The 12022-nt window shown below is 43.1% G+C and overlaps 1 protein-coding gene across 1 annotated transcript; it reads right to left on the reverse strand.

Moving 5' to 3' along the window:
- Positions 1-5455: 5455 nt before the first annotated feature.
- On the reverse strand, positions 5456-11192 carry parvg (parvin, gamma; the record flags this gene model as incomplete). The annotated part of the gene is made up of 13 exons (XM_080842076.1): positions 11178-11192; positions 10750-10799; positions 10273-10337; positions 9535-9637; positions 9105-9245; positions 8701-8816; positions 8260-8318; positions 8119-8153; positions 7830-7891; positions 7646-7714; positions 7271-7372; positions 6944-7016; positions 5456-5529 (listed from the first exon to the last, which is right to left on the reverse strand). The coding sequence occupies exons 2-13, from the start codon at positions 10790-10792 to the stop codon at positions 5456-5458; spliced, it is 942 nt and encodes a 313-aa protein (XP_080698202.1). The 5' UTR covers positions 10793-10799; positions 11178-11192.
- Between the last annotated feature and the right edge of the window lie 830 nt (positions 11193-12022).

The raw sequence follows: 12022 nt of genomic DNA on the forward strand, positions 1-12022 counted from the left end.
CTCTGTTGCGGGGCAGAGACGTGGTTAATGTTGCATTAGCTGCAGTGAGCAGGAGCACAATGACATTGTTTGGTGCCACTGCAATTATAACAAGGTGAAACCACGTCCAATATTTCCAATGTGCCCCAGAGTGTGTGTGTGTTCGTATGTGTTTGTGTTTTATCATGGGAAGTCGTTAGTAATTTTGTACAACCTGTAATTTGGGATGGCAAAAGAATAGTGTCTTATCATGAACCAGATTATGTGAAACAGGGCATTTCAGCTTTTCGTTCGCGTTTCGTTCACTTAGGCCTCAGGCTCGCAAGTGTGATGATTTGTAGTGATTAGAATTCTCCCATCAAAATTTGTGTCATGGTCCAACAGGACTAGCAATAACCTTCACCACAGCAAATTAAGTTAAATCCACTTACAATAGAAAGGTTGTTAAAAAACAGCTAGATTCCACAGCTCCTCGAAAGCAGAGCTGGGAGGCAGCATCCCCAAGCTGAGACGAGGCTTTCCCATCCTGGAAATAATTGGCCAGGAACAGGGGGAGAGGCGCTAAATTACCCTTTCTCCTCCTTGACCGTGGACAGAAATGGAAGATTTTTTTAAAGTGGCAGAGTAAAGGGGAGTTAATTGGAACCTTGGAACAAAACAGAGATGGGGCACGCTGCTCTCGGGGGGGTCGGCTGTGACGGACATCGGGGGGAAATGACACAGTAATCGAGAGAGTGCACTCTGTGTGATTACTAGGTTCCATTTTTACACAACAGAAAACACGAGGAGCTAGGTGGCTACCAGAGATGCCATTGACTACCAGAGATGCCATATTCCCTTCCATCAAACGTTACCATGACTCCTGACTGGGGAAGTAATGAACACTGTATCCACTCCTCGGATTGACTTCACCAATTTTATGAGTTTGATGTGTGTATGACTCACTGAATAAACGGCTATTGATTGAGTGAGTCATGTGAGCTTGAAAAAGCCATTCTTTCACTACCCACTGTGATAACACGTTGATTTGATCGTATCTGCGTCAATGCCATCATAAAGTAACGTATACAGAGTCAGGTATAAGATTCAGAATGGCTTATTTAATGAATGTAAAGCCAGAAGCTCGATGAATTTGTAAAATTTTACTGATGCTAATAAATTATAACATTTTTGTCAAGGTCACAATTACACTTCACTCAAAAGATGGTTGTAGTTGCCTTACTATGTGAATCTGTCTGCCAGTCTGAAGGCATGAAGTTTGGACGTTTGGTACACTTGAAGGTACAGTGGTCAAACTGCAAAAGTGGCACACTTGCACACAAACATATTTGCATACACATACTACTCTACATGTAGCACAGTGTTAAAAATGATACAGTTTCAAATGTAACTGTCATTTCACATGTCAACTGTGTATAATAAGGAGAAATAAAGACATACATTTCTCAGTTCTGTTCACAGGGTTGTGTGCTGTGATTTTTCCTCCTTGCTTACACACCCTTTGTGCTCACTGCAGCATTCTGAAACAACAGATGAGTGATGATCCTCCATACGATCTGTTCTTGGCGTCTGGGCACCGCTAGGCTGCCGGGATAACGCTGCAGACTGTCACCGGGCACTTCAGATTATAATCAAAACAACATATTCATCCCTCTGTGTTTCACTGCCTGCCAGAGAAATACAGCCGAGGATTCGTGGTACACCTCAGTTGAGCCGACGTAGCCAAACAGACACTATGCAAGCTGTTCGCCCTGCTTTTTGTTGGTCGTTCAAATGGTCCAATCTTGAGGGGTTCGACTAGGCCTTTATTCCCACTGCTGTCGTGTTCACATCCCTGCATCTTGCTCTTGGACTGGAAAGTATTTGACTCACCACACTCAAGGAAGGGCTACAAAGCACCAAGCCGTCCTGATGTACGGTACCAGTTTTGCCATTTATTTCTCTGTGATTAATTGGAAATTAGTAAAGTTATCATACATTTTGTCTTATTTGATCTAGTCTAATGGCACAACCTCCAGTGACACGGAAACTCTAGGTACAAGGTGTACAGTGCAATACACAAAGCTCAATAGACTATGCCCACTTGTAGTGCAACACAACTTGCACTGATTATGGCCACATATGAGCGTTTTTTCTTCTTCTTGTAAACAGATGGAAAAATAATTATTTTCCTTCACTTCATTTATTCTAAATCGTAATTTTAGGTTTGCCTTAATCTTAACAAACCCACCAGTTTTGATGACTTAAAATAAATGCACATTTAAAGTTGCTTACAAATTACAAACATTAACAAATCATACTCTCCCGGATGTGCTGATGCATGAACCACAGTGACCAGCACTATGATAGTCTAGGCCCAAGCAGCAACTTCTAAAATGGGTCACAGATCCTGTCCTGGGCTTTGTCACGGCGTCCCTTCATCCACAGCAGCAGATGAGTCACCCCTGTTCTCTCTCTCCCCCTGCCTCAAAGGCACACAGGTCCACAGAAGTTTCCCCTCAGATGTTTGTCTCGTTGGGCCGGAGCAGAGCAGAGCAGAGCAGAGCAGAGCAGAGCGTAGCAGCAGCCTGATGCGTTGGTGCTCCGTGACTCACATCTCTCAGATGACAGCAGGAGTCACCGGGGCTGCGATGCATCATTAAGGCCTCGCGACTGACAAAGGAGCAGCCGGCCCAATCTCTGACAGACCCCCTGACAGGGTTAGCCGTGTCACACACCCAAGGTCCCGCTACCAAATCAGAAACAGCCACTAACAAGGGTGTTGTCAGAGGCCCGCTGGATGCAGGATTGTTTGGACCTCCCCCCCCCCCCCCATGACAACGTTGAACATTTTAATGACTTTTTTTCTCCGAGGGGCCTGAGACCCCCGTTCACCTCCAGCCATTCGCCAGCTTGTTTACCTGCCTCGTCTGTTCCTGGCTTTCATTGTGTTTATCTCGATGTAGGCATGCTTTTGTGGAGAAGGTTTTTTCTAGTTGCTCCCTCTCTGATGTTTTTGACCCTTTCGTGTCGGCTCTGCCTCTGTTGTCTGTCTCACACTTCTGTTGTCTCCCCGCCATCAGCTCACTGCCTACTCTCCATTATTCTCCCCAGTCTCTGATATCCTCTCGCCGACAACGGCGTGAACTGGAGTAAAGAGAGGAGGCGTGAGAGATGGGGAAAGATTTGCACAATCGCTTATACTCTAATTACACACATTCATCTTGACGGCAAAACTAAGCCTATTTTCTGCCTCCTGGTATTCTTGTATGGGGACAGGATCGGAATAACCATCCAGACTCTGTACAGCCATAGTCACCTCCATCATAATCTAAATATACATATCTGCATGGGCGCTCATGACAAGACATCCATTTGGGGATGGATTTGAGTAAGTGTTCCCCTTGAAAAAAGCCAGAACTTTCTTTTTACTCTCCCCTAAGGTAGAGACAAATTGTTCTAGGCTATTTTCTGTGCCATAGCACCTTGGAATGGTTTTGGTTTGATTAAATGTCACAATTTCCAAAAACGACACAATGCCCACTTCCGTTTCATTTAATCATCCGAAGTATTACTCGAAAGGTTGTGCGCTATTCTTTAACAAAGCCACAATCAAGGAATCTCCTGTAGATTTTTATCACATTAATGAAGCTCACATTAGCATAATGGTATTAGTAATTACTCTGCATCCTCTTTGCAGTGCTCTCAAGGATTCAGTTAATTGGCCTGCAAATTAATTCCTGTGCTGTGGGAGCATCTTTTTCACCGTTGAGAGCACAGTCTGTCACATCTCAAAGTTCTGGGTGCCTCCTGTATGAGAATTATTTGTGTCTGGTGGAAATGCTGCTCATAGTCAATTTGGTCAGACGGTGTGTAATAATATACGATGGACCTTTGAATTGCTGAATTCTGTTGTCTGGCACCTGTTTGTAAATACCAGTATTCTCTTTTGCCTAAAGTGATGTGCTTGTGTTGAAGGGCGTAGGGACCCCATATGCCCTTCCTGCTATAGGCACCTCCTCCAAGTTATGGTGTTTTTGACGCTTAGTGCACATCAGCAGCAGTTTCTGTCACTTCCACACCTTCAGCTTGGCTTATGTAACTCAAGCAATACTTTCCAGAGAGGCTAGCCCTGACACATGTTCAGTTCAGACGTATCAGTACTTTGGTGGTGGCATGTGATGTACAGTCGGAGGGTGACACAAGGTCACTCGAGTTGAATCTGTTGACTGACTGGTACACTGTGCCACTGGGGACAAGCTACATGCCCTTTTTGTGCCACTATGGGAGATGCAACTGCCTGACCATCAAAAAATAAGCAACAGGTCTCTCTCTCGAACCGGAGAGTTGTGTCTACAGTGCATATAAAAGTGAAGCAGCACATCTGAAAGTTGTCTTAAACATGGATAACACAGGGTTTAGAACTGATGCTTCATCTGCAAAAAAGACTGTATTTGAAAACCAGGTTAAAACCCAGGATAAAGCAGAACGTTGTGTAATATTTTAGGAATGAGTATCATAAACACACGCACTCTTTCTAGTATTTTTTATTTAGCTGACTTTTAATATATTGGTATTTTGCTCGTACTTGCTATGAATCAGCCAAATGTAATTTACTTAAATACTGTACGTACGGACAAATCACCACACAGTAAGAAGTACAGACCACAAAGGTTTACAAATTTAAAATAAGACAAGTGGCTATACACGATTTCAAAGAGGGAAACCAAGATCCTTATACACCCCACAGCCTTTAGAACTGTTGAATTCCATTCTGAAAAAAAAATAAGTGGTTGTGGTAGAGATGCAAAAAGCACAGAAGGTCATTTATTCCATTTATTCCATTGTGACCTTTCCACTTATCAGTTCTTTTCAGCAAAGCTCTGGGCTTTTCAATGTCACAACTGAGCTCCATCCTCTTGATGGACACATAGAAGGACACAGAACAAAGGGAAAACATATTGTGTGGCACACATCTTACAGTCAGTTGCCAAAGGCACTTGCAATGGTTCAAAGGTAGCAAATAGTAGAATGAAGAGGGATGATCCAGATGAGTTACAACAAGGACAGTAAAACTGTTATCCAGGAAAGTGGGATTCAGGCTAAGGCCGCCTGCTGTCTTGTTAATGTCAGAGTGAGTGACAGAGCCCCCTCTGAACAAGCCGCCTAGCTCTCCCTCGCTCTTCCCTCCATGGGCAGAGTAGATGTCATGCACGGAGCGCAATCTCGTTATTATTTTCAAATCATACTGGTTACACAATGTTACGGATGTGCCTGTGTGTGTGACTGACGGTAATGATGATAGGATGAGAGTTAAGTGTGACAGCTGGGCGTGAAGAAACAAAGAGCAAGGGAAAAACTAGCACATAATCCAAGTAAGTCACCCACACATGTTTGGTAATGCTGTTTTGACTTGGCACGACCAAACATTTAGTGATCCAGCTGTAAGATGGAGTCATGGTAGTTCCCTCTACTGACCTTCGATCCTCTTTCCAGTTCATTTGCTCTTGTGCTTCTTGAACAGGGCATAAAGGACCCTCAATGTTGCCTTGACATCATGGGAGACGATGTCTACCAAAATAGAAAGATAAACAACGTGTCATGCTGAGGCAGCTGGCTCACATAAGAATGAGAACAAAAAAGAACGTAACAACAACATCACAGCTTGAAGCCGTATTCAGCTGCAGTGGGCTTCCCCTAAAATGGCCGAGTCCCTCACTGTTACCCAATCACCCTCAGCCCCTTTGACAGACCACCATTTAACTTAATTCCTGCCCATTGATCATGCCCCCTCAAAACACAAGCAATACTTTGGAAAGAAATTGCTCCTTTCTTGCAGTCTTACCAGCTGTAGCGGCTATCTCAATTTGAAACAGCTTAGACAAAGAGCCAAAGCATTTACTCAATGAAAGAAGAAGGTCGGGAAGAGGCTTTTTTGTTATGTGTTAATTAAATGAGTCTGCTGTAAGGATTTATCATTCCCTGTGGCTGAACTAATTACTTCACCCCATGAAGGTCTCACCCAAATGTCCTGTTCGCATTCAGTATTTTAGAGCATGAAGTTTTTTGATAATTGAAGTATGCTTAATGGGATAATTTAATTTATGGTTTGCTTGTGGGTGAGATTGCATAATTTTGCTAAAAGGCACAAATTATGTGTCAACAGTAAACATTAACATTAAAAAGAAGGCAGGGAGCCACTGCAAGTGAGGCAAACATAAAAAAAAACAAATATATATCACATATGCATACACACATCCATGCACAGATGCACGCCTACATGCCGACACACACACACACACACACACACACGCACACACACACACACACACGCACACATATACACGAACACACACAAACACACACACACATACACACACGCCTGTCGGCTGTCCACAGAATGTCATCCTCCTCCCTCTGGGGGGTCTGTCTGTCTGAGTGAGAAACTCCCAGTGAATGATTATGACCTCTGCTGAGCGTGGCCATTTAGACCTGTCTGGTCCCTTCTTTTGTGCATTCTCTGGAGGTATTTTCCTCTGTCCTAAGTAGTTTAGCTGTTTATGCCAGTCGTAGCCATTCTGTGTATGTGTGTGTGTGTGTGTGTGTTTGTGTGTGTGTGTGTGTGTGTGTGTGTCTGCTCTCAGATTCCCGCCACACATGGGGCTAACGCTAACACTACCTTTCCCTTAGTACATTTGTATTCAGAGCCACTGATGGGCCTCGGCACGACCGGTGGGTACAAATCAGCGCTGGCTTATGAGTGGGTTCACACAGTGGTTCCTCACAGCCCGTAGGTATCGGCTGGACAAACATGTTTACTGCTTAGCATAACTTCACCTGAGAGGAATAACATTCAGGTGCCAGACTCACTGCGACTGCTGAAAGGATGGGGTACTACTTGCTATTACTCTTGTGCTTGAAGCCCCTTGAGCTGGAACACGCAAACAAAAATGTCAGCTTATAAAGAGAGGGGTGCTTGTCTCACCTTGGGGATCAACATCGTCCACTTCTATATTTCTGTCACTGAGCATTTCCAAGGCCAGGGTGACATTGTGCAGCTGACAATCACAGAAGGTCACATAAATCAAACTAATATATATATACGCATTACAGTAAATGGAATCAGACATTAAATACAGACATTAAATGAATACATGATACAGCATTGTTAATTCCAGATGACAATGGCATAGGTGGAAGAACACGGTATTAATGCTAAAGCATTTGGTCATCGTCATCAAGAAAGGGGGGGACTGATTGAGATATGCTATTACATTGCGATATTGCAACGTTATGTTAAAAAAGACCTCACCATTTCAGGGTCAGATGATGGACTCAGGGTGAACTCAGACAGGGGGAGGTAAAACCCCTCCAGCTGTCCAATCAGCAGAAGCAGGATAACACCATCTGCAAACTGAAGAAACAATGTTGACATGTAGTCTTAAGCCATGTAATGTCATTTCCCAAAACATGTGTTTGTGTTTGTTTGAATGTGTAGTTTGGCTCATCTCTGACAGATTGTGGTGTCAGGTTGATCTAGGGGATGAATGAAATGCTAATCTCATATGGGATAATATCTGTGTGTCCATGTGTGAGTTTTTCTGTGTTTGTGTGCATGTGTGTGTGTGTGTGTGTGCGTGTGCGTGTGCGTGTGCGTGTGCGTGTGTGTGTGTGTGTGTGTTAATACCTGTTTCTCCATCTCCGTTACTTGCAGGCCCAGGGGCGACATATTCTTGTTAACAAAGTGGAGGATGGCCTTTTTCAGAGTGCGAGAGACATAGATTTAACCAATATAATGTGTTCCTATGGGACGTTTGAATGGATAACAAAGTAGCAGAATTGCTGAAAAGATTACTAAAAATCCCCAGCACCTGTTTGAACGCAGATATCTTATGTGGTTCAAGCAGCATGAGCTGATCAATGAGGTCTTCCTCTACAGAGAGAGGAGAAGACGGAGACACAGAGAGAGAGAGAGAGAGAGAGAGAGAGAGAGAGAGAGAGAGAGAGAGAGAGAGAGAGAGAGAGAGAGAGGGGAAAGAGGTGAGAGAGGGGAAAGAAAAAAATACCTGATCTTATCACAGCAGCGTTAATGCGAACTCACATCCCCCGTTATAACAGAACAAAGAGAAGAAGTCTGGATTATTCATTTTTTTCACTCACTTTCAGAATCTTTTCCTCCCACTGAGTCTGAACCACTGTTGAGATGATAGGGAAGCAATGAAAGGTTTGGTTTCTTTGATACTGTGACAGACGGAACTCTGACCGAAACCAAATTGAAATTTTGAAAATGAAAAGGCCTACCTCTGACCCTCTGTGATGTGCTCAAAGAGTTTATCTGATTTAATTCCAGCTCTGTTGACCTGCAAACGTTAAGAGCATGTTTGTGTGATTATGATATATAAACACAGTTCTTGCACACATAATAGCACCTTCAGTATGTACCATAAGTCCCTGAGTATATGGATCCTATCGCTCTGTGGGTAGACTATGGGAACAGAAAGAACAGAAAAGATGCCTTTTGCAGATAGCACAAGTGCTAATGGGAGACATTCATGCCCTGTACTGGAGGATGTTTGGGACATTGTTATAAGCTAAATGTAAATGTACATGTAAACATCTTAGCCCACCGCTTATAATGTAAGGGAATATTTATTCATGGTTCATTCATTATGGGACATCTGGGTGATTGTGGGGACACCATGTAGCAGCAGACCTCACAGGAGTGGGGTTGCGGAAACGTACCTCAACGCTGAGGACTTCCACACTGACATTTGGGGGCAGAGCCAGGTCAGGCTGGAAGCGCTTCACCATGGAAACCAGCAGATGAAGGGTGGCCAGTAGGTCCTTGCTGTGGATGACTGATGGAAAGGGGGCACTGAGTGAGCGCTGTTACCACCCAAAACACGTCTCCACAGACAAACGCGCCTCACAAAGAAGACATAGTCCCACATAAATGGAGAACATTTGGTAAAGAAAACATAGTCACTGAATATCATTTGGTAAAGAAAACATAGTCACTGAATACCTTTTTTCTTTGGTATTGGTGATACAGGGGCTTTGAAGAGCCATTTACTATCAGTATTAGCTAAATGCATCCTTCACAGCTAGTTCACAGCTATTATGGCTGATTTGTAGACATGACTCACGCGCAACACTCCATTTTGCAGTCTTGTCACTGACACCCAGCTTGCTGTTCAGGGCCACCAGAATGACCCCCAATTTCCGGATCTGAGCCACAGTCGTCACGGCAATCTCCTCCACTGGCAAAAACTCACTGGCCAAAGTGCCTAAGATTGGTAAACATTCTCAAAAACTGCACTGCTATATAGGGACACACAGGAATATTAAACACTCATACATATATAAACACAAACACACACATACACACACACACTCACACACACACACACACACACACACACACACACACACACACACAAACACACACACACACACACACACACAAACACAAGCAAAACAAATACTCAGTCCATATTTGCAACATTAACATAAACAGAGCACACATACAATATATATATAATACAAATGTATTCACACAGACAGCCCCAGGTTTACCTAAGAGATGATGCAACACCAGCCCATCAAAGAGGTCCTCCTCTAGGCTCTTCACGACAATGTGTTCCGCCTTCAGAGTGGCATTAATCCAATCAACCAGCACCTGTAGCAGAGAGAAACGGCTCTGTGATCCCCCTCCCGTGATCAGGCAAACACTGGCTAATTCTCCATAGGTGATGTTTTTTAATCTTTTAAGCATGTTAGTCTGACCTTTATAATTCTACCTGAAGTGCTTCTGGCTGGTTTAAATATTGTATGGTATCGCAAAAAACTGTGATACTATTCATATCTACCTGAAGAAAATGTCAAAGTGATTATGTTGCTAAGCAGGCGAGGTTACTGACGATTAGCAACCATAAAATCTCCTGAGAGACTGACTAAAGATGGCAAAGTCTTTGTATACATACTATGAGTGGTTGCCTTATAACAGCTGTCCATATAAAGGAACATATTGCCCACAGTTGATGAGGCAACGACAATAGCAATTCATTTTGTTTATTGTGGCACTTTGGCTCATTAGCAGCACTTTGTGAAGGTCGAGGAGATGAGTATTAGTATTCCTTCCCTAAAAATACTTTAATGAGAGGACAGGTGGAGCCAAAGCTGCTCACTTTTAAGCAAACACTGTTCTTTTTAAGGCAGAGGTAATACAGTGAAAGACAGAACTTCCTTATCGGCTTGGTAGAATCACCGTTGGGCTTTGCGGTGAGTTTTCACCCCATAAAAGGTTGGCCTCACCTCCATGAGGTTCATCAGTTTGGGGTCATTCAGGCACGTGGGTTGAATGATCTTTCTCTTTTCACCTGTGATCATAGATAATAAAGACCGGCCACAGAGAGAGTTCATTTTCTAAGCTGTGTGTATCAACAAACTAGTAAAGCTTCAAGCAACAATATCAGGAAGTATCCACAGCTAGTGTGTATCAACAACCACTACCAACCAATGTCTACCAACATCTACTAAAACAGAAAAACATATTAACAATGACATTTATTTGCTTTTTTACAAGTTTAGCTCATGCAGTTAAGGACAATAGACGATCTTGTCAAAACATTTGCTTTTTAGTTTTTGAAAGCATTATAAATCAGTGGACGTTTCATGGGATAGATCTATCACTTGATGATCAAAAAGTACACAAATAGGAAGAAAGTCATTCTGAGGTTGATGATGGCTTGCTGACTATTTATGGCGCCAGTCAGCCAGTGACACACTCACCCGGCACAGCCTCATCAGCAGGAAGATCAAAGGCCTCTTCCATCTCTCCCCTACAGAGCCACAGAGAAGAGTCTCACACTATCTCAGTCATACTGATATATACTTTATCATTGCACCACAATGTTTCTTTAAGCATGAATGTCTGGATACTGAAATGTTATTTACGTTAACACAACATCTTCAGCACACTACCTATATAAGGGGTTAGTGCAACATCAGGGGTTACATGTCATTGTTAGTTGCCTCAATCTGTTGTACATTTTTTTTTCCATATCCCAAAACTGCCTCGTTTGAAATTGCTTTTTTTGCTTACTTGACTTTCTATGTTGAAAGTGTCTGTGTTCATATTTGCATGTTGTCAAAAATGTCAAGGGCATTCTGTTCGATTCAGCCCTTTTTGCAGCAACTGTCTAAAAGAATGTGCCTACCTTCAGTGAAGCAAGGACATGCAGACAGTGTAGACGAAAGACTTCCCTTCTCAGTGTTTCTACGGAATTGAACAAATAGTTTTTTCAGAAGAGTATGGACCCTGTTTTGACGGCAGACTACTCTGAAATGTACAGCGGAGTTGTACTCTTTGAAATCTACAGTCAAGAGCTCCAAAGTGGACCAAAAGGGTCTGTGAACATGTGATCAGTTGACTACAAGAGGGGAAGTTGTGGTGGTGCAGAACACACTTCCTCTTTCAGTTAAGTCGTTGTATTTAGCATGCTGGGATTCACCATTTATACATACAAATGCAAGTCATTTTAACAGGCTACTATTCACCAGACCTTTGAAGGTGCAGACAAATAGCAGTTTTTCACAGACAGGTGGACGTTAGAGCAGAGAAGGAAGAATTCTAGTAATTAGTTACAAATGTAGAAATATGACAGAAGGGCTAACACATACAACTGGCTTTGTATGGTTCCTGAGTTTCAGTGCTTCCTGTTCTACATACTAAATAGGTTGGCCCTTGATGGGAATCTGCCATGTTAAATGGTGATTAAGAAGACAATTGTAGAGAAAGCATCTTTGGTATTCACTGGGGTCTGGAATCATTCTAGTACATGGAAAGGTCTGGAATAATTATTCTTAACATGAACGCTGTTATTATATCCACTTTAACCCCATGAGATCTTTTTTTAACCCTTAAACCCCATGATAGTTCCCTAAATCTCTCCTTTCCCTCTGTCTATAGGTGAGGTACTGCAGTGCCTTCACGCCCCCCCCCCCCCCCCCCCCCCTCATCTCCTCCTCCAGTCATATGAAGGGATGGGGGTAACCATGGTAA

Source organism: Sprattus sprattus (genome assembly GCF_963457725.1).
Source record: "Sprattus sprattus genome assembly, chromosome: 7".
In the NCBI taxonomy this organism is placed as follows: Eukaryota; Metazoa; Chordata; class Actinopteri; order Clupeiformes; family Clupeidae; genus Sprattus; species Sprattus sprattus.